The 23,390-nt window shown below is 38.2% G+C and overlaps 1 protein-coding gene across 1 annotated transcript; it reads right to left on the reverse strand.

Annotated features, from left to right (window-relative positions):
• Positions 1 to 858: 858 nt before the first annotated feature.
• On the reverse strand, positions 859 to 22,096 carry LOC125997186 (gasdermin-C-like). Its single transcript, XM_049765624.1, has 10 exons — positions 21,886 to 22,096; positions 20,923 to 21,118; positions 16,649 to 16,817; positions 15,105 to 15,258; positions 11,803 to 11,934; positions 5,654 to 5,698; positions 3,289 to 3,428; positions 2,813 to 2,945; positions 1,908 to 1,981; positions 859 to 1,098 (listed from the first exon to the last, which is right to left on the reverse strand). The coding sequence occupies exons 1-10, from the start codon at positions 22,094 to 22,096 to the stop codon at positions 859 to 861; spliced, it is 1,494 nt and encodes a 497-aa protein (XP_049621581.1).
• Between the last annotated feature and the right edge of the window lie 1,294 nt (positions 22,097 to 23,390).

Raw genomic sequence — 23,390 nt, forward strand, 5'->3', positions numbered from 1 at the left:
GTCTTGATATGCCGCTAAATGAAAATCATATGGATATTGCCATGGAACAAATTTTCCAACTCGATCCTGCACCAATCACTGCAAGGCTGCTCGGACCAACACTATAACACACCCAATCCAAGTAGGCTTTTGATGCATGCAAATTAGACAATGTTCTGGACCCGAATCTACACTGTCAAAAGCCCGCTGAAATGGGCCAGAGTCAGAAAGAAGTCTATTCCAGTATAACCTTTGAACCTTTGCTTGTTGTGATTGGCTCACGGTGGTACATACAGTTGCAGCACAGGAACGTTCTGTCTGATACAGTGAAGATAGGCCTAAACCTATGTTTTAACTGTAAAATTAGGGGGCCGTCTTACACGACCAGTCATTTTATACACCGGCAAATACAGTATGTTCTCCTGTGAACTACATATATTTGCTGGTCAATATACCTAAAGAAAGCATGTCCTGGGCCTCTTCTTTAGTTATGAAAGACATGTGGAGCCATGAACACGTCTATCGGCCACAGGCTTGCTGTATTTGAGCACATTCCTGACTGTTTCTGAATTTCCAGCTGCACTAATCAAGAATCTGGAACACAATTGAGTCATATCTCTGTCCTAGGGTTGCTTTATATCACTCTGAATACTTATCACCAGAAACTAGAGAAGAAATAAATTTTAAACATTTATTCAAAGACTATATCAGACTGTTTAATGAACGTTTTAATTGAATCACCATGAGATACACAGTTATAACATTGTTAGTGATTAGTTTTCTCATATAATGTTCCAACACACATTTCTTTACCAGTAGCAATGAGTAAAACCACCCCTTCTTGAATAGATTCATTCCCACACGAAACCCTAGGAAAATTTAGGCTTCAGCCAGCTCCTGAAGAAGTGAGAGGCACTCATACAGGGCAGTCAGTGGCATCTTGGCTTCCAGATCCCAGGTTATATTATTGCTATTTAGATCTATATTCAAGCCACTCTCTTTCAGCAGATCATATGTGACATCCACTCCATTCCCCTGCAGTGGAGTAAGAAGCTCTTCTTTGATGGTGAAAGTAATACTATCAGGGGATTTGAAGTTGGGCTCCAAGATACTCCTTATCTGGAAGAAACAGTATCAGATATTACAGGTTAGCCTTTGAGGTTGGAGGAAGAAAATGTTCTATCCCAGGTCCATAAGAAGCAAAGAGGCAAAATTATGTATAGAGTCAAAAATTATGTATAGAGTGGTCATACAGTAGTAGGGCATTTGCCTTGCATTAAGCTGACCCAGGACACACGCGGGTCCAATCACCCAACAACTCATATGTTTCCCCGAATCAGGAGCTATTTCTGAGTACAGAGCACCCCACACAAAAAATAAGAAAAGATTTTGTGTATAGTCAGACTCCATCCAGGTGAACAGAGGGACCCAAGCACATCAAGAAAATTCATTGAGCATTGGCTCTTTGGCTACTATATAATTAAACTAACACTTAACCTGCATTTTTATTCTATGTAGACATGGAATATGTGCATAAGAGTATATTTATCTATACTTACATATTAATACATATAGCCATATGTATAAATATATAATATGAAGCTTGAAAAAAGACACAAATGTGTAACTGTAACTAGACCAGAGTTTAATCCAAATCCTCTGAACTCTTGAAATATCAGCTCTGTGTGGATATTTTAAAACTGTAGAGACTCTCTGGAGAGTTTGACATGGAAACAAGCTCTCTAAGGTAGATTCATACCCTAGTGGACCTGTTTTACAGGGGGGAATATGAGCCAGAAATTTCTAGTAACCATATAGAATGGGGTCTCCTCTGTGCATAAAAGCTATTTTCTCTTTTTTTTTCAATTCCTTCTTATTTCAGGCCCCTCCCAGTCCTCCCAAGATGGTGGTCTCTGATGATTTCTCACCACTTCCCGCTGATAGCACAGGATCTTCTTCTTCATGGACAATGACAGAAGGTTGTGTTGGATATCATTCAGCACTGAGGGGAATGAGATATGGGGAAAGAATAAGGAAGACACTGAATATCTTTTTTCCATAGCTGTATCTGTGAAAGAATAACTCAAGGCAGAAAAATGAATACCTTCTAACCTGAAGATCAAATGCCCTACTCAGAGATACTGTCTTTTTGTGATAATCTCCAAGAGTTAAAGCCAGAAGATGGTATTTTGACACCAGGAGTCTGAACATCCACCACAATGATAGGATGAATGAAATTGTGCTGGTGTTTCTTAGTCTCAGGCTCTGTGTTTATATGGTTATTTATTATAGTGATGCCTGGAGTGTAATGTAGTGTGAAGATCAAAGTGACAGTATTTTTAAGACCTTGGAGAGGTAATATCTAAAATCTCCCCCTTTGGGCTGGTGCATCTGGTAGTGTGTTTACCATGCATATGGCCAAGTAGAACTCAATCCCAGGCATCCCATATAGTTCCAAGTCCACCAGAAGTAATTTCGAAGTGCAAAATCAGGAGTAACACTTGAGAATGCTAATTTTTGTCCAACACTTAAAACAATAGAAAATTGAATCCACTTTGGTCCAAATAAAAATAATTTTTAAAAAACTGAATAAAATTTTTCTTTACTAGAGCACTAACTCAATAGGCAGGAGCATATGTTTTGCATGCAGAAGGCCCGTATTAGATATCTGTCTTCATAGGTCTCCTGAGCAATGAGAAAGGAATATTCCCTGAGTACATACCACTGGGTTTCACTTCAAAACAAAAAATATATTTTTCAGGGTGTCTGAAATTGGGGTAATGTATATGTACAAAAACGTGGCTTTTCCAGTCCTCTCCCGAATCACTCTTACCCATTATGGCTTCAAGGATATAAATGATGCCGGATAGTAGATGCTGCAACTTATTTCCTGGGTAATTCTTTCTCAGTTCATTTAGAATGATTTCACCAGGGCCATCCAAATGCCCCTGGGGAAATTGATCCATCTATGGAATACCAAGGTTATTGTTATTAATAATAATAATGCTATCATTATCATATAAAAACAAGAGTAAATTTCTGTCTTATGAGTTTGTGATTAAGTAGCCAAAATATGGGTGCCTTTAGAGCTCTACTTCCTCTAGAAGACTCCTATATGTCTCAAACTAAAGAGCCCACTTTAGAGTCTTAGTTACTTTTCCTGGAACAAGAAGCCAAATTATTAATTATTGGCATCTCTTTTATGTTCCTTGCTTTTAGCTTCCCTCCTCATATATCTAAATTTTAAAATATTCAGCTCTTGCAAATGTATAAGTTTTATAAACCCTAGGTAACCAGGAATGTCCTCACCATATCCAGAAGGTCCTGAAGAGCCTTTCGGTCCCCAAGCATGACCAAAATATTTTTGAATAAAGCAACCTGAACATTCTTTGATAACTGAGATAGTGTCTTCATTTCACGTGATATCTCTTCTTGTAGTTCCTTGAAATCTTCTCTCGGAAATCAACATCATCCAGAAAAACAGTATAAAACATTCATTAGGACATGCCTGTGATTAATTATATGCCCTACTACATAATACATAATAAGAGGTAGAAACTTCTGTCTCATTCAACATCTGATAAATACTACCTCTGCATCTGATCTCCAGAGTGGAGAAAACAAAATACATGAGATAGAATAAATCACCATTGAAAAAGGAATGGGGATATTTAGAGAACAGAGGCAGATTCTGAAAAGGGATCACTGGAAGTGGGGTAAATGACCAAAGTCATGCCTGGAATAATGGGCTTTCTATCTTTGGACTCTGGAGTTCAGATCCTTAGGAAATCTGGGCTTACTATGTATATCAGTTAAGTGAAGATGTAACTGATTAGCTAAAGAACCTGGAATATTACACGGCACATATGACCTCATATACTATGTTTTCCTATTTATCTAATTCACTAAATGATCAAGAGGGTGCTACAGACAGTTTTGGGTATAATTAAAGTGATCGTTGAAGTAGAATGAAATTGGGATAGATCATGGTAAGTGAAATAATTCAGAAATAGAACAAAGACTAGATTATTTCACTCATCAGTGGCACAGAGAGAAGCAAAACAAGGTAATTAGACACTGTCATATGATAACAAAACCCATGCGCTGTAGTACAGAATTGAACTACTAAGTAAAAAAGGAGGAGGTGGATGATGAGGTAGATTGAAGTAATAAAACGATAGTGTTTTGTTTGGGTTCTTAGGCACGTTGGTAATGTGAGAAGTGGTAGTAGTATACAAAAAAATCATAAACACTAACACTATTTCCAATGTGTGATTAAACTGTAATTCAATGAATATTTTGTTAATATTTTAAAAAGATATTTTGATGAGAGTGATCGGTCATCACTTCAAAGGAAGTGTTAAAGGAAATGTATTTCTCCATTTTTTCTTTGGTTTTTTCCCATAATCCTTTTTTAATTACTTTTTTATATAATTTTTTTATTGCTGACATGTCATTTTGGTTACACTATTTTATGTATCTAAATTAAGTTCTCTACAAGTGTTTGCTAATCGGTGTATAAAATAATGAATGAATGAAGCCATTAACAAAGCAAGACGTATTAAAATGCTTACATAATTGAGTACTAATTTAAGTTGTAGGTTCTTGCTATTTCCCATCATAACCCCGAGCTTCCTTTTAACAAACACCTTGACAAAAGTGTTCTTATATTTCTTTGTAAAGACAAAGTGATCAGAGATTCTGTTCATCAACAGATGCGCTTTTAAGTGACTGGAGGTTCTGCACTTCTATCATATTCTCCATCCTGCCTGTCTTTCTATTCCATATTCAACTTATTCTAAATATTCTATTTTAGGACTTCATAGACCTCTTTCCCATACTACAAAAAACTATGCAGACTATACAGCAATGGTGAAATATGTATGGAAAATTTTCTGCTCAATGACATGTGCAGATAGGATCCTCCACAATACACTCATGTATTGGCAATATCTTTCTTCTAAAACCTAAAAAAGAGAAATTAAGTTCACAATGAAGTATAAGTCACTTCATTTCTCATTTCTTCTGCCCTCAACTTTCCAATCTCCTTCTGTCAACTCCTGCCTGTTCTTTGCCAAGGATCCAGATTTCAAAGTCTTGCATATAGACAAGGCCAATAAGTACGTTTTTAGTAGTTCTTGTGAAGGTGACGGTGGTAGGGGAATCTTGATTTATTTTCATGACTTTAAATTAACAAAAAAAAATGCTTACCGCCCTTAATTTCGGGTTCCCCTGAAAAGAGAAAGAAAAGAGCTCATGCACTCCATATGTTTTAGTCTCCCATTCAAACTTAACCCCTTACAACACCTTCCTCTAAGAGCCTCTATTTTTACTCTCCCTTACACCTTCGAATTTGTATCTTACCTGACATAGGATATGACAGCATTTGTGGTTTTATTTCTGAAAAAGTATAAATAGAAGACATAAGAATCTTGGATTGAAATGAGCTCAGGAAACCCTCAAACCCCAATGTTCAATATCCAACTTCGCCTTAAAGAAGTTTCCCTGGGATGTGTCTGGGGTCTGGGGATGTGTCAGGGTCAAAAGAAAGGAAAACTGGCAGGAGGAGAAGATTCTGGCTGCCTGTAACTCGACAAAGCTGTATGGATAGCTAAAGGAAAACATATTGTACAATGAGAGCAAGTTAAAAAACCTGCTCATCTCTGAAACTCACCATGTTCAAAGGTACTCTGCTTTTTATCATCGATGAGAAGAATCCCTAGAGAGGGAAATAATCCAAGTCATGAGTTTGAAATATAGTAAAATGGGCTCAATCCCCAGCACTGCATATGGATTCCCGAGCACCTCAATGAAAACCACTGAGCACAGAGACAAGATTAAACTTAAACACCAGTGGTCAAATCAAAATCGTCATCATCATCATTATGGTCAACATTATCATCATCAATAACCATGACAGGATTTTCTAGAATACTCCTACTAGAGTTTTTCCCATATCTACACCTGCAGAAACTCCAGAGTTGCTTTTCTCAATGTAAAGGGATCCCTTGTATCCTTATTTATTCTTCGTTTTAATAATAAATTTATTTACACATCATGATTACAAACATGATTGTAGTTGGGTTTCAGTCAAAAAAAGAATACTCCCCCTTCATTAGTGCAACCTTTCCATTATCAACGCCCCCAAGTTTTTCCTTTCCCACTCCCCACCTGTATTTGAGACAGGCTTTCTACATCCCTCACTTACTAACATTGTTATGATAATTCTCAGCGTAGTTACTTTTCTAATTGTATTCACCACTCTTTGTGGTGAGCTTCATATTCATTTATTCTGATTCTCCCTGCACACCTGCTAAAACTCATATTCCCTTAAGAATATTCCTGAATATACATTCAATGAATATTTCTAGTGATCATTGTGGACTTTAACTCCACTCTCCTTTCCCAAACTGCGGAGATGTGAGTGAGGACATTTCAATTTGTATCAGTTAGTTCCAGACAGATTAGATCTAACACTTCTTTCTCTTAGAAAATATACAGCTCACTCTCCAGGCAAATGAAAACAGGGGTTAACAGATGGGATTATATTAAGCTAAGAAGCTTCTGCACCTCAAAGGAAATAGCACCCAGGATACAAGAGTCATCCACTGAGTGGGAGAAACTTTTTACCCAATACCCATCAGATAAGGGGCTAATATCCAAAATATACAAAGCACTGACAGAACTTTACAAAAAACCCGATCGAAAAATGGGGAGAAGAAATGGACAGGCAATTTGACACAAGAGAAATACAAATGTCCAAAAGTCACATGATAAAATGCTCCACATCACTAATTATCAGGGAGATGCAAATCAAAGCAATGATGAGGTACCACCTTACACCACAGACATTGGCACATATCACAAAGAATGAGAAAAAGCAGTGCTGGCGGGGATGTGGAGAGAAAGGAAGTCTTATCCACTGCTGGTGGGAATGCTGTCTAGTCCAACCTTTATGGAAAGCGATATGGAGATTCCTCCAAAAACTGGAAATTGAGCTCCCATTTGACCCAGCTATACCATTCCTAGGGATATACCCTAGGAACACAAAAATATAATACAAAATACCTTCCTCACACTTATATTTTTGCAAAACTATTTACCATAGCCAGACTCTGGAAACAACCAAGATGCCCTTCAATAGATGAATGGCTAAAGAAACTGTGGTATATATACACAATGGAATATTATGCAGCCATCAGGCGAGATGAAGTCATGAAATTTTTTTATACAGGGATGTACATAGAACATATTATGGTGAGTGAAATAAGTCAGAGGTAGAGAGAAAGATGCAGAATAATCTCACTCATCTATGGGTTTTAAGAAAAATGAAAGCCATTCTTGCAATAATATTTAGAGACAAAAGACAGGAGGACTGGAAGATCTAGATGACTACATGAAGCTCACCACAAAGAGTGACAAGTTCAGTTAAAGAAAGAACTACAGTGAGAACAATCATAACCATGTGAATGAATGAGGGAAGTAGAAAGCCTGTCTAGAGTACAGGTGGGGTGGGGTGAGGAAGAGGGAGATTTGGAACATTGGTGATGGGAATGTGGCACTGGTGAAGGGGGGTGTTCTTTACATCATTGAAACCCAACCATAATCATGTTTGTAATCAAGGTGTTTAAATAAATATATTAATTTAAAAAATAAAGAAAATATACAGCTCAATCCCCAGCTTAAAATCAATGAACTAGTTTGCAATATTTCTGTCATATTTAGATTACCTCCCTTGTTTGGGATAATAACCTCTAAGCAGATATACCTCTAACCATCTTTTATCCAAAAAGTTCAATAGATCACCCTGAAAATCCAGTATTCCAACCCACTAAATGCAAAGTACAATGGGAAAACTAAGGAAGAAAAGTGCATTTGGGGATACAGAGAAAAATTCTGACAAATTTCCAAGTCCACCAAAACACCTGAGCTTTAAAGATGAGGACCCAAACTCAACACTTAATGTTTTAGCAATATAAATCAAGCAGTCACTAGCTGGGGTGAAGGAACTTGATACTGTCTATAGCTGTGGCAGATAGAATTGGTATGAAAACATTTCATGCCTGAAACGCTATTATAAAAGCTATACAGAACACTATATCCTAGGAGGGATAATGGGACTTTCTCTGAGAAAATTCTTTAGAAAGCAATCATCAATTTGGAGTCAATCAACTCTGTACAAAGTTAAGGGGTCCTTCTCCCAGTATGGGGATACAGAGAGAGACTGGAAGAGAAAAGGACCAGTAAATCTTGCAAGCCAATATCAAAACAAGGAAAGGAGGGATCAGAAGATGAATGACTCCCAGAGCATCCCTTTTATACCAGCAGTCACTAAGGTGCAAACATTTGGATCTTGATGAGTGGTAGGTGCCATAGGTGGGTATCACTCCCAGCTCAAGTATGGAGCAGACATTTCTTATCAGGGGCCTGCAATCTTTAAGACATAAAGAGCCACTTGGGCTCATTTCTGAAGGAAAAAATGACCTGGGAGCCACAAAACCATCATACTATTTAAAAAAAATATAGCACTCCATACATTGTTTTTATCTTAATGCTATTTTCAGGATTATGTAGTTAACTGTTGATCTGAAGAAAAATAACTTTTATTTAACAATGTAAAATAGATTTGTGCAAGTATATAGCCAATTAAAATATTTAAGTGATAACCCCGTCCCCCTGCTATAGGCCCTGCTGTTGGAGCTGCGGCAAAGCTTCAAAAGAGCTTCATGCTGCTCTGGAGCCACAAGTTGCCGACCCCAGGCTTAGGTGATATAGCCCGATGCTTATCATTCTCGGTTCTAATCCTGCAGTATAACTTCCTGAGCTGATTCATTCCGCACCCCCACACACACACACTCATTCATTTTAATCTCTAACAGGTTCATGTTGAGTGTTTAGGATTATGATACAATTCAGTATTATACTTGATGTTTATACTTTCTGAAAGTATAAAGTATTAGGACATCTTACACCAACAAAACATGAGCACAGTAGCTGCAGTTTTATTGGTTTGGTTTGGCTTGGTGTTTGTATGGATGTATTCTGGAGAAGCCCTACTCACTGGTGTGCTTCTAGCTCTGCATTCTGATCATTCTTAATAGTGCTCTGGAGAACATGTGGGATGCCAAGAACCAGGATCAATCATGTGCAAGGCAAGTACTGTACCTGCTGTATTATATCCCAGTCCACTGAAGTTTTATTTGTGACTGCATTAACATGCAATTGAAGAATATATAAGTGAGAGAGTGGAGGGGAAGCTCAAAAAATAGAAATATTGGGGTTTTAAGCCACATTTCCGCAAGTCCTGTAGAAATCTTTGTATTTAACCACAAGCCAGTGGCAAATATTATCCTCAATGGAGAAAAACTAAAAGACTTCCCTCTAAATTCTGGCACAAGACAAGGCGGTCCTCTCTCACCACTCCTATTCAACATAGCACTGGAAGTACTTGCTATAGCGATTAGGCAAGAAAAAGATATCAAGGGAATCCAGATAGGAAAGGAAGAAGTCAAGCTCTCACTGTTTGCAGAAGACATGATACTCTACTTAGAAAACCCTAAAGACTCTACCAAAAAGCTTCTAGAAACAATAGACTCATATAGCAAGGTGACAGGCTACAAAATTAACACACAAAAATCAATGGCCTTTCTATACACCAATAGTAATAAGGATGAAATGGACATTAAGAAAACAACCCCATTCACAATAGTGCCACACAAACTCAAATATCTTGGAATCAACTTGACTAAAAATGTGAAGGACCTATACAAAGAAAAATATAAAACTGCTCCAAGAAATAAGAGAGGATACGTGGAAATGGAAATGCATAACCTGCTCGTGGATTGGCAGGATTAACATCATCAAAATGGCAATACTCCCCAAGGCATTATACAGATTTAATGCTATCCCTCTAAAGATATGCATGACATTCTTCAAAGAAGTGGATCAGGCACTTTTGAAATTCATTTGGAACGATAAACACCCTCGAATAGCTAAAGCAATCATTGGGAAAAAGTATATGGGAGGAATTACTTTCCCCAACTTTAAACTGTACTACAAAGCAATAGTTATCAAAACAGCATGGTATTGGAATAAGGACAGGTCCTCAGATCAGTGGAATAGGCTTGAATACTCAGAAAATGTTCCCCAGACATACAATCACCTAATTTTTGATAAAGGAGCAGGAAATCCTAAATGGAGCAGGGAAAGCCTCTTCAACAAGTGGTGTTGGCACAATTGGATAGCTGCTTGCAAAAAATTGAACTTAGACCCCCAGCTAACATCATGTATAAAGGTAAAATCCAAATGGATTAAAGACCTCGATATCAGCCCCCAAACCATAAGATATATAGAACAGCACATAGGCAAAACACTCCAGGACATTACAGGCATCTTCAAGGAGGAAACTGCACTCTCCAAGCAAGTGAAAGCAGAGATTAACAGATGGGAATATATTAAGCTGAGAAGCTTTTGCACCTCAAAGGAAATAGTGCCCAGGATACAAGAGCCACCCACTGAGTGGGTGAAACTATTCACCCAATACCCATCAGATAAGGGGCTAATCTCCAAAATATACAAGGCACTGGCAGAACTTTACAAGAAAAAAACATCTAATCCCATCAAAAAATGGGGAGAAGAAATGAACAGACACTTTGAAAAAGAAGAAATACAAATGGCCAAAAGACACATGAAAAAGTGCTCCACATCACTAATCACCAGGGAGATGCAAATCAAAACAACGATGAGGTACCACCTCACACCGCAGAGAATGGCACACATCACAAAGAATGAGAATAAACAGTGTTGGCGGGGATGTGGAGAGAAAGGAACTCTTATCCACTGGTGGGAATGCCGTCTAGTCCAACCTTTATGGAAAGCGATATGGAGATTCCTCCAAAAACTTGAAATCAAGCTCCCATATGATCCAGCTATACCACTCCTAGGAATATACCCTAGGAACACAAAAATACAATACAAAATCCCCTTCCTTACACCTATATTTATTGCAGCACTATTTACCATAGCAAGACTCTGGAAACAACTAAGATGCCCTTCAACAGACGAATGGCTAAAGAAACTGTGGTACATATACACAATGGATTATGCAGCTGTCAGGAGAGATGAAGTCATGAAATTTTCCTATACATGGATGTACAAGGAATCTATTATGCTGAGTGAAATAAGTCAGAGAGAGAGAGAGAGAGAGAAACGCAGAATTGTCTCACTCATCTATGGGTTTTAAGAAAAATGAAAGACATCCTTGCCATAATAATTTTCAGACACAAAAGAGAAAAGAGCTGGAAGTTCCAGCTCACCACAGGAAGCTCACCACAAAGAGTGATGAGTTTAGTTAGAGAAATAACTACATTTTGAACTGTCCTAATAATGAGAATGTATGAGGGAAATGGAGAGCCTGTTTAGAGTACAGGCGGGGGTCGGGTGTGGAGGAGGGAGACTTGGGACATTGGAGATGGGAATGTTGCACTGGTGATGGGTAGTGTTCTTTACATGACTGAAACCCATACACAATCATGTATGTAATCAAGGTGTTTAAATAAAAAAATATGAAAAAAGGAGAAATATTTGTATTAGGCACTTCTTGTCCACCTTTACATATGTTATCATGTTATCATGGAGATATTGAAGTATTTCAATAAGGACACCCTTTAAGGTGTGGGCTTGCTCTATACAGCTTACAACTAAAACTGTTTCTCCATTATCCCTCCCCTTCTCCCTGAAGATATCAAGGTTTCACCGTTGATAATTTTGTTTCTCCAGAGAGGCAAAGCTTCTCTTCCTCCACCTCATTCAACTTCAGCTTACCCCAGACTTTCTTCTGAATAATCAGTTGCTTCTTTGTATAAGCCACCACCACAGGCTGTGGTAAAGGCTGTGGCTGATTTGTTTTTTTGTCAGTGCTTATCTGGCCTTGAACCTGGGGAGAGAAGCCAAGTCCTACATTAATATTTTCTTGTAACTTTAAAGATCAAATAGATCTAGAACCCATATAAAAAATAAGTCTCTGACTATCTGTGCAAAGCTGGGAGAGGGATGCTGATCACAGGTGAGCAGAATCCTGTGTGAAACCATGTGTCTATCACAAAGCCTGTGCACCCTTAAAGCAGAAACAACACAGAGATGAACATAAAATGAGGACAACGCTTAATAGTGTGTTGTTGATTATTTTGATGTTGATGTAGACAAACTAGTTTCTAAATGTATTTTCTTAATTTAAAATATTTGGGGTAGGAGCTGGAGAGATAGTACAGCTGGAAAGTTGCTTGCCTTGTATGCAGCTAAGATGAATTTTATCCCTGGCACTATTAAACGGTACCTTGAGTGTTGTCAAAACTGTTCCTTGAGCACAAAGCAAAGAGTAAGACTTGAGCATTTCTGGATATGGGCCTCAAACCAAAATAAAGAAATAAACAAATAAATTATGCTTATTGTGAATAAGACATTAATAAAATGTTCTCATACATATTCAAAGTTTCCTCAAAACATATCTGCTCAGGGTAGCCCTGCATTAAGAGTTCATTAGAGATATTTCTGTTGTTATTGCTTTTAGGCCATACCAAGCAGCGTTCTAAAAGAGCTTCCTCACAGTTTACTTCTGGCTCTACACTCAGGAATTACTCCTGGCAGTGCTTGGAGGACCATATGGGATGCTGTGGAACAAATACAGTTGACTGAATGCAAGGCAACTGCCCTACCTGCTGTACTATCGCTCTGATCCCCCATCCATTAGAGATTTAATGTTAATGATCCCTCATTTCAAGTTATATAATATTTTTAATATGGCACTGATGTACCAAACTTGAGATTCTCCAGAATCTTCCTTTACCCAAAGAAAACTATAGTTCTATGTGGTTGGATGTATTTACATTTTATCATTTCTCAATAATTTCTATGTAATAGTCTATCAATGAGCATATTGGAATACTCTCAGATGTAAAGTAGATTTCCTTGGCAAGGAAAGTGTAAGAAGCAGTGACATAATCTTTGGATTTCTCTCAGAATTCGGGCCTCATTAGGTTAACTGTAATCTTGGTGTCCCCAGTGCCCTTTAAAAAGAATGTGTACCCAAACTGAAATATCTTGGAGTCAACTTAACAATAGGTGAAGGACTTATACAAAGAAAACTACAAAACCCTGCTTCAAGAAATAAGAGAGGACATGCAGACATGGAAACACATACCCTGCTCATGGATTGGCAGGATTCACATCATTAAAATGGCAATACTCCCAAAGCATTCTACAAATTTAATGCAATCCCTTTAAAGATACCCATGATATTCTTCAAAGAACTGGACAAAACACTCCTGAAATTCACTTGGAAAAAAACACACCCACGAATAGCTAAAACAATCCTTGGAAAAGGGAATATGGGAGGCATTACTTTCTCCAATTTTAAATTGTACTATAAAGCAATAGTTATTAAAACAGCATGGAATTGAAATAAAGACAGATCCTTAGATCAGTGGACTAGACATGAGTATTCAGACAATATTCCCCAGCTATTCAATCAATTAATTTTTGATAAAGGGTCAAGAAATTCAAAGTGGAGCAAGGAAAGCCTCTCAACAAGTGGTGTTGGCAAAACTGGTTAGTCACTTGCAAAAAAGTGTACTTAGACCCCCAGCTAACACCATGCACAAAGGTAAAATCCAGATAGATTAAATATATTGATATCAGGCCTTAAACCATAAGGTATATAGAACAACACATAGATTATACACTCCATGACATTGAGACTAACGGCATCTTTAGGGAGGAAACAAAACTCTCCATACAGGTGAAAGCAGAATAAACAGAGGGGAGTATATTAAGCTGAAATGCTTCTGTTCACTTCAAAGAAAATAGTGTCTAGGATACAAGAGCCACTCACAGAATGGGAGAAACTATTCACTCAATACCCATCAGATAAGGGGCTAATATCCAAAATATACACGGCAGTGATAAAACTTTATAAGAAAAAAATATAACCCCATCAAAAAATGGGGGAGAAGTCATGAACAGACACTTTGTAAAAGAATAAATACAAATGACCAAAAGACACATGAAAAAATGCTCCACATCAGTAATCATCAGGGAGATGCAAGTCAAAACAACTATGAGATACCATCTCACACCACAGAGACTGACACACATCACAAAGAGCAAGAACAATCAATGCTATTGGAGATGTGGAGAGAAAGGAACTCCTATTCACTGCTAGTGGGAATGCCATCTAGTCTAGCCTTTATTGAAAACAATATGGAAATTCCTCAAAATTGGAAATTGAGCTCCCATACGATCCAGCTATATCATTCCTAGGGTTTTACCCTAGGAACACAAAAATACAATTTAAAAATCCCTTTCTTACACTATAATCATTGTAGCACTATTTACAATAGTCAGACTCTGGAAACAACCAAGATGCACTTCAACAGATGAATGGCTTAAGAAACTGTGGTACATATACATAGTGGAATATTATGCAGCCATCAGGAAAGATGAAGTCATGAAATTTTTCTATACATGGATGCACATGGAATCTATTTTGCTGAGTGAAATAAGTCAGATGGAGATAGATAAACACAGAATAGTCTCACTCATCTATGGGTTTTAGATAAGAACTTTTTTGTATATGTATTATTTTCCCATTTTAATGTGCCTATGCAAAATAGAAACAATGCCACAAGATATTGTTGATGCATCTGGGAGGCAATGAATAAAGTCCAACATTTCCTGTAACTTGGTTCAAACATGCATTCTATACAGAGATACTCTTTTACCAGTACTGCTTATAAAACAGATCTCGTAGGGGGAAAAGCAAACAATCAAATAACAAAACCAGTGGACAAAATTTTCTCTATATGAGGATATTCAGAAAGAGTTATAGATGTTAAGGGAATGCATCTAAGATATACAAAGGAGATACATATGTCCCTTTTACGTTTTAGAAATAGTCAAGAGGGAGGGTGTTGTTTTCGAAAGACCCCACTTTGGTCTGTGATTATGCCAAGCGAAGAGCACATGGAGCCATGTCATTCCTGTGTTGCCTATGAAGCTTCCGACTCCCCCACAAGTGTTTGCTTCCTAATTGCTCGAAGTGGCAGGTTCATTAGTCCCCTCCCCGCTACCTGCAGGGACGGGGAAGCCAGGGGTCTCCTTTAAACTGCTCATCGCCAGAACCCACTTGTTGGGACCCTTAGCAGGCAGCCAGGGGTAACCCTGGGGATCCGGAGGAAGTGGAGAGAAGGCTGAGGGGGGAGGCAGCTGGGACTGCATCTTCCCCTAAGCTTGGCAAAATGCCTACCATGTGGAGCCATAGCATCCCTGTGTTGCCTGCTGAAGCTTCATACTTCCCCCAAAACATTACTGTGAGAGATATGTAATCCACCTTGGCCATAACAAAAATCATTAGTATTGAAAAATGGTTAAATGTGGGCCCGGAGAGATAGCACAGCGGCGTTTGCCTTGCAAGCAGCCGATCCAAGACCAAAGGTGGTTGGTTCGAATCCCGGTGTCCCATATGGTCCCCTGTGCCTGCCAGGAGCTATTTCTGAGCAGACAGCCAGGAGTAACTCCTGAGCATCGCCAGGTGTGGCCCAAAAACCAAAAAAAAAAAAAAAAAAAAGGTTAAATGTGAGGTAATAGTACGTGGGAGTGAGGGAATAATGGAATAAAATGAGCTTCTGGGCGGCATTCTAAATATGAAAAAAAGATTAAACACAATTATATCCACATATTTGTCTATATGTTCTGTGCAGGGGCACTAGTCCCTGTGTGGTTTCACAATGGGGAGGTTTAGGAAGAACTTCCTGAAGAAAAGGACTTCCTGAAGAAAGGACCTCTTCTGGCTTGCCCAGGGATGTGTCCCAGGGGAATCACTAGAGTTCTGGTGGACAGAGGTAGCAGGGTGCTGGGGTGACCCAAGCCCCGCACCCTTCCTAGGCCTGGCTAAAAAGGACTTTGGCATGGTGGATGCCTGCCAAACCCCATGCTGGCAGAAACTCCTGGCTCCCAGGAAGGAAAGAGATCCTTTAAGAGCTGGAAGGCCCGAAGATCAAAGCCCCACTCAAACCTCTCCTCTTGAGCTGGGTGGGAGATGGGGAAAGCCTAGGGGAACTTTAAGCTCCTCCAAGGACCCACCTCGCCAGCTTGCCCAGGCATGTGGTCTAGGGGAAGTCCTGGCGTTCTGGAGGACAGAGGTAGCAGGGTGCTGGGGTGACCCAAGCCCCGCACCCTTCCTAGGCCTGGTTATAAAGGCCTTTGGCATGATGGACGCCTGCCAAACACCATGCCGGCAGAAACTCCTGGCTCTCAGGAAGGAAAAAAAGGGTTTTAAAGAAAAATTAATAATATTATTGTAATAAGTCCAGAGACATTAAAGTTTAAGGGCCAGAAGAACTGGCTCACAATATGAAGCTCACAACAAAGAATGGTGAATTCTGTTTGGGAAATAACTACACTACCATCTAGCATGACAGTTTTAATGAGTGAGATAATTAGAATGCCTGTCTCCAATACAGGCAGCAGTGGACGGGCACTGGTGGTGGGAAGGCAGCACTGGTGAAGGGAGGTGTTCTCTTTATGACTAAAACCCAACTACAATCATGCTTGCTATTATGGTGCTTAAATAAAACTTTTATATTAAAAAAAAAGAAAAAGAAAAGATGTGTACCTTGACAGAAGTGTTCGGAGCAATGGAAAGTTCTCCTGACAACTTCAAATCATTTTTGGCATTGAAACTAGTATAATTGATCAGTTCCAAAGTTTTTGACACCACATACAATTTTGCTTTTTTTCTCCGAAATTCCTCCAGGAGTGTTAGCTCTTGTTTTAAACGTGTCCTGGTGTAGAGAAAGAATAAGAAAATTAACATGGAAAAGGAAAAAAAATGTCTTTCTAAGTTTATCTTGGTTTTGCTTCTTCTTGGAAACTGAAAGGGGGACAGTCATTAGACTTTTATAAGGGAGCTCCACAGTGTGGAGCTAGATTTTATCTTATAGGTTATGTCACCTTAAATAGAGGACTATTTTCTCTGACATCAGGGGGCCTCATTCCCTTATTAGGCTCTGAGAAAAGCATCATATTACTAGGATATCTGTGTTTCCCAAGACTCTTGGTTTTAGAGATCATTTATAGATTTGTAGCATGAGTTTCTCTTATCAGAAAATGCTAGAGGTAGGTAGATACAGATGGTTGCAAACATTCTTTAAAAAGCTCAATTGGCAATTTGGTGAACCTTGGTTATACCTACTAGAAAGCACAGTAATGATAGGATGTGTGTGGAGCAGAAAGTATGACAATGAGGATACCAAATGATTTTGTCAATTAATTAATACTGGATAAAGAGGGTGTAGATTTAGAATTAAATAAACCATTGCAGATAGGCTGGAGGTGTGAATACAGAGGAAATGTGAGCAGTTTGAATAACTAAAGGCAGATTTTAATGCTATTTTAGTTCCATCACTCTACCGATGATTATTCAAGGGTCAGCGCACAGGATAATAGCTGTTTGGAATATTAAGAAATCCTTGGGGCCAGAGCAATATCTCACTGGGTAGGGCATTTGCCTTGCGTGTGGCTGAACTGGTTCAATTCTTGGCATCCCATATGGTCTCCTGAGACTGCCAGAAGTGATTTATGAGTGTAGGAAGGAAGGAAGGAAGGAAGGAAGGAAGGAAGGAAGGAAGGAAGGAAGGAAGGAAGGAAGGAAGGAAGGAAGGAAGGAAGGAAGGAAGGAAGGAAGGAAGGAAGGAAGGAAGGAAGGAAGGAAGGAAGGAAGGAAGGAAGGAAGGAAGGAAGGAAGGAAGGAAGGAAGGAAGGAAGGAAGGAAGGAAGGAGAAATAAAGAAATACTTAGCTCCCTTTACGAAGGAAAAGTGTATGCCCACGGCCCAGTTTTCTCTTTTTCTCTAGGGTTATAATCTGTAGGGAGCCCCTTAAGAACAGGCGAAAAATGCAGGGCTGAAATGCAGGGCCTTGGGACAGGCACAGAATTTTGCTAAAAGCGGGCAGCTTTGAAAATAATTGTAAATTTTTAAGATTTAAGGCTTCTAAGGCACAGAAAGGCAACAAGCAGAGAGCTATGCTAAAAGCAGGCAACCTTAAGGAATAAATGAACATTTAAGATTTAAGGTTTGTACAGAAACAAAGAAAGCACAACACTTTGGTCCTGGGAAACTGAGTCTAAATTATGAGTCTCTGTCATCTGTAGATTCCGACATGCCTGAGATGAGTTCCATTATCAGTACATCCCCGACCTGATGGAGACAGATCCCATTAGCTGTACATTCCATCCTAATTGCTGATGGGTCCTGTTATCTGAAAAATATGGTCTGTTCTGTGTATATTTCCTACCGACATATTTCGGAGTGGAGCTGTGCCCACAAAAAAGTATTTAAACCGGACCTTGTGTTTCAATAAATGGAATTGGATTCGGACTTAGCAGGAATTCTTTTCCCACTTTTGTCTGTCTCCGTGTCTGCCTTTGTCTGTCTGTCATGTGTCTTTGTGTTTGCATCTCCCTCCAAGAAAGAATAACCACATATTAATTGATGTGTCCCTGCAGGCAGGGGCACCCACAATAATCCAACCTCCTAGCAGTGCTATGTTATCTGGTCTGTTTTAATGTATTCCATTGGCTAATTTCAGCAAGGTTTCTGACTTATCCACTCTTGAAAATCCCAAACAATTCTCAAGGCCAAGATACTTTAATACTCCTTGACCAGGCTACTTTTATTCTATTCATTTGTTTTGGAGTTCACATACAGTGATTCTTAAGTGTTACTCCTGAGCTTTCTGGTCAGAAATATCTCCTGGCAGGCTCAGAGGACCATATGTGATGCCTGGATTTGAATCACCATTCGTCCTGGATCTGCTGTGTGCATAACAGACACCCTACCACTATTCTATCTCACCGGCCCCTGATGTATTTTTCTTGCCTAATTACTATGGCAAGTACTTGCATTGCTACATGGAATAGAAGTGTTAAGAGGGGGCAACCTTGCTAGATCTTAGAGTTTTCCCCATTAAATATAATGTTTGCAATGGTTTTGTGGTAAATGTGCTTTGACAATACTGAGGAAAATTTCTTCTATTCCCATATTTTTTAGTCTTTATAATAAACAGGTGCTATTCACTTCAAAGGAAATAGTTATTTACAATGAACACACCTGACTTTTTAAGGGATTTGTTTGCTGAAATGATTGTCCTCCAACCTTTGACTTTGATTCTGTGTTTATTCTGACTGTTCAAATAGATTTCTTGCAGAAAGCAAAATATTGCATTCAATTTTCTGATCCATTTTGCTACTCTGTGACTCTAACTGCAGCGTTTAGTCCATTAACATTGAGAGGGATGAGATTTAGTGTCATCTTTTATTGTAGGGGTGTGATTTGCTTGTTGGGCCTGTCTTGCTTTAAAGTAGACTTTAAATTATTCTTTTAAGCCTGGAGAAATCATTTTTTCTTTGTCTTTTTTTTGGGGGGGGGTGACAAACCCTGTGACACTCAGGGGTTACTCATGGCTATGTGCTTAGAAATCTCTCCTGATTTGGGGGACCATATAGGACACCAGGGATCTAACAGAGGTCCGGCCTGGCTCAGCTGTGTGCAAGGCAAATGCCCTACCAATGCCCTATCGCTCTGGCCCCAAAAAACCATTTTTCTATCTAAACAATTGTAAAAATTCAAATAGTCCTTTTTACCATTAACCACCCTTTAAAATTATAGTTCAATTAGTAATCTTACAAGACATCAAGAATTCTAAAACAAAAAGCAGACTGGAAAGATAGTACAGTGGATAACGCACTTGCCATGCATACATCTAACCTGGTTTCAATCCACAGCAACCTATATGATCACTCAAGCTCTCCTGGGAGTGATTCCTGAGCACAGGGCCAGGAGTAACCTCTGAGGATTACTAGATATAGCTCCAAAACAACAACGAAAATACTAACATTATACAGTGTCCTTTCATAACTTGTAGTTTCTAATTGTCTGTAATTTGAGGAGTGGAGAGATAGTACAGAAGGTAAAGTGCTTGCCATGCATGCAAATAATCCAGATTCAATCCCCAGCATTAAATGGTCTTCAGACAACTACAGGAATGATCCCTAAGCACAGAGTTTGGAGTTAGCCCTAAGCACTACAAGATGTGACCAAATATCAAAAATTATAATATATAAATTTTTATTTGACTTATTTGCTAGTATGAGTAAAATTAAAAATTTTCATTTTAAATGATAAAAAGACATTAATTTTATTAGTTAGTCCTTTAGAAGATCATTGGCCATCATCTATTCCTATATACATATAGAGACAGATTAAGCCAGGATAAAATAATAATAAATCCCAGTATGCTAATATAAAATTCACACAATTAATTAGACTTTTACTCATGTCAGTACTTTTTAGTTTATTTATATTTTTATATAAAACATAGTTTTATTTAGAAAATAAGAGGAGATAGACAAGAAAAGAAAGAATGAGATCCCAATCAAGTAAAAGAAAGGAAATGAACATCCCAAATTTTTTTTTTTTTTGGTTTTTGGGCCACACCCTGTGACGCTCAGGGGTTACTCCTGCCTATGTGCTCAGAAGTTGCTCCTGGCTTCTTGGGGGACCATATGGGACACCGGGGGATCGAACCGCGGTCCGTCCTAGGCTAGCGCAGGCAAGGTAGGCACCTTACCTCCAGCGCCACCACCCGGCCCCATCCCAAGATTTTTTATTAGTTTGTTTATAATGTTAATTTTCTCATTCCACCACCAATCCACACAAACACTGATTTAGATTGTTCTTTAGACATAGTAACTGTAAAGGAAAGAACAAACAGAAAATCTAAAAAAGCTTTTATTTTTTATTTTTATGCCTCATCTATCTGGCTACAAAATGCCTCTTTATCCCAAAAGACACATCTTTTGCAAACCAATTTTCTATGTCATGCTTACCTCTGGTAAAAGTCTACCCACATATTTGGTGTGATCTCTTTCATTTGAATCTCAGGGTCGAATTCAAGGGACTGATTTTTCTCCATTCCAATCAAAAGTCTAAGTGCTCCCAATAATCTGTTTGTAGTCTTTGTAGTCAGATTACCCTTTGTATTCTTGGATTTGCAGGGAAATTCAATTGGTTCTTTCACAGGATCTGAAAAGAGAAAATTTGATCACACATTTTCCTGAGTAGGCTTTAAATTAGCTGACATGGAGATTGGAATAAACTAAAATTATTTTGCCCCAAATTTAAATTGTTTAAATCAGTGTTTACACTTGAGGACCAGAGCCTGTCTGTATACCATTCCACAGACCAGTAGTTATAATCACTGGATTTCAACTTTTCTACATCTACAGACTGGTGCTGCTCAATGATATAGAGGTTGAAAACCAGTTGAATAAATTGAAACTGTTGAAATCCACTGATTTAAATTTCTAAGCCAGGAAATGTACTAACCAATTAATGTTTAAGTGACAATTATTGCTTAGTCACATTTTGATAACAAAGGGAATGTCCTATCATTTAATAGCTGTGGGTCATTTGTGTGATGCTGTAGTTCTATGCAATCTTCTTTGTGACAGCACATAGAGTAAAAATATGGGAATTCACTACTCCATGCAGTGACCTCGGTGTGGATCCTACTTATACTAGATCACAGCTGTATAAATTAAAACTGGTATTTTATAAACTTGAATTTATCCTTGCATAAATGTAATAATATTCCTAATTTTAGGTGCTTCTGTATTAATTCATATGCATACAGGTTCATAAAATTATTAAATTCTCTGTCTTATATCCGTATGCCTTGTCTTTTATCAAGGGTGAGCTTGTTATCTACCTGTGTCAGTGGTTTTCATCTCAAATGCTACCCCACCTCTGACTAAGCACTTCTTAATTTCTTCATTGCTAACTGATCATACCTGGAATTGGAGAACCTGGCTCCAGGATATCCAGGAGGGAGAACTCAGCAGGAATATCATATGACTTCAGAAAATTTGATTTCATCTTCTTTTGCCATAACAAACTAAAAGGATGGAAATGCTTAGCACTCGTTCGATTGGTAATTGGTTTCATCTCTCCATTGGCCAACTCTTTTTCTATAATCTTGGCCACGTCTCCAAAGCTTGGCATGTTTCTAACAACAGAAGGGTATGAAAACAAAGTCCAATTATGTTGGAAAAGAAATGTACTATCAACACTTAATTTATGGCCTAACAAGTTGTACAATATTATCATCAAATGTCAGAGAAAAAAATAAAATTTGGTAAGGGGACATTAGTGGTCATGTTTTGTTTGTACTTTTAAAGGAAAGTCTTCACCAAAAATGACAGTGAACAAGAACTTGTTGTTACAAGTGTTATATATGCTATGCATCTCTTGAAAGGGTGTGTTATATATGCTATGCATATCTTGAAAGATATGCAATGCATATCTTTGATTGTTGTATTGAAATAAGACATAGATAAGCAGAAAACAGTGTTAAACTATATACCGGTATTTCAGTCTCCCCTATATTAACTTATTATTTTGAAGACCATGATCTATGAGAGGGAGATTAGAGAGGTAGCTAACAAGAGAATATGACTCATATCACTGTCAGGGGAAAAACAGAGAGGGTTTACCCCAAAAAATAATGAAACACTTGGGACAAAGGTTCATGTAAATGAAACGGATGTCATGGTATAAACCATGACACGTACCAGACAGGCAAAGGCTAAGGGGCTAGGATTAAAATGGAAACACCCAAATTCCTGCAGCCATCAGATTGTTCCTGTGACTACACAAGGGTGAGATTGATAACTTTGCCCAGGACTCTGACTACAATCTGTTAAAATTCAAAAATTGAATCGGTTGGAATTGAGTTAGCTCTATCTCTAGACATCTTGTCTAGACAGTCATTTCTGCATCTTGCTTTTGATTCTATCCATGCCAAGGACTATAACTGGATTGAGTTTATTTAATATATTTCCTAATTCTAGTCAAAACCTATAGAACTTGACCTGAATAATAGCAACTATCGGTACTGTGAATTATCCTCCATTTATTTACCTGTCACTGATAAACACTGAGAATGTTTCATCTCCAGACCCAGATGCTCCCAAAGCAAACCCTGTCATGTGTGACCCTTATATAAATAAGTGAATGATTAGTTTTTTTAAGTAAGGAAAAAACAGGACTATATATCATCACCACTTTTACTTAATTTCATAATAGAAACTATAACTAAAGCATTTAGACAAATCAGCATATGAAAATAACAGATCAAAAAGAAAAATAAATTATTATTGATGCAGAAGATAAAATAATATAATAAAAACTAAATATTATAAATCTATTATAAAAATTAATATATCAAAAAATAAATTAATTGAACAGTGTAATTCATAATTGCATCCAAATAAACAAATACCTAGGAATAAATTTA

The sequence above is a fragment of the Suncus etruscus genome, chromosome 19, assembly GCF_024139225.1.
Source record: "Suncus etruscus isolate mSunEtr1 chromosome 19, mSunEtr1.pri.cur, whole genome shotgun sequence".
In the NCBI taxonomy this organism is placed as follows: domain Eukaryota; kingdom Metazoa; phylum Chordata; class Mammalia; order Eulipotyphla; family Soricidae; genus Suncus; species Suncus etruscus.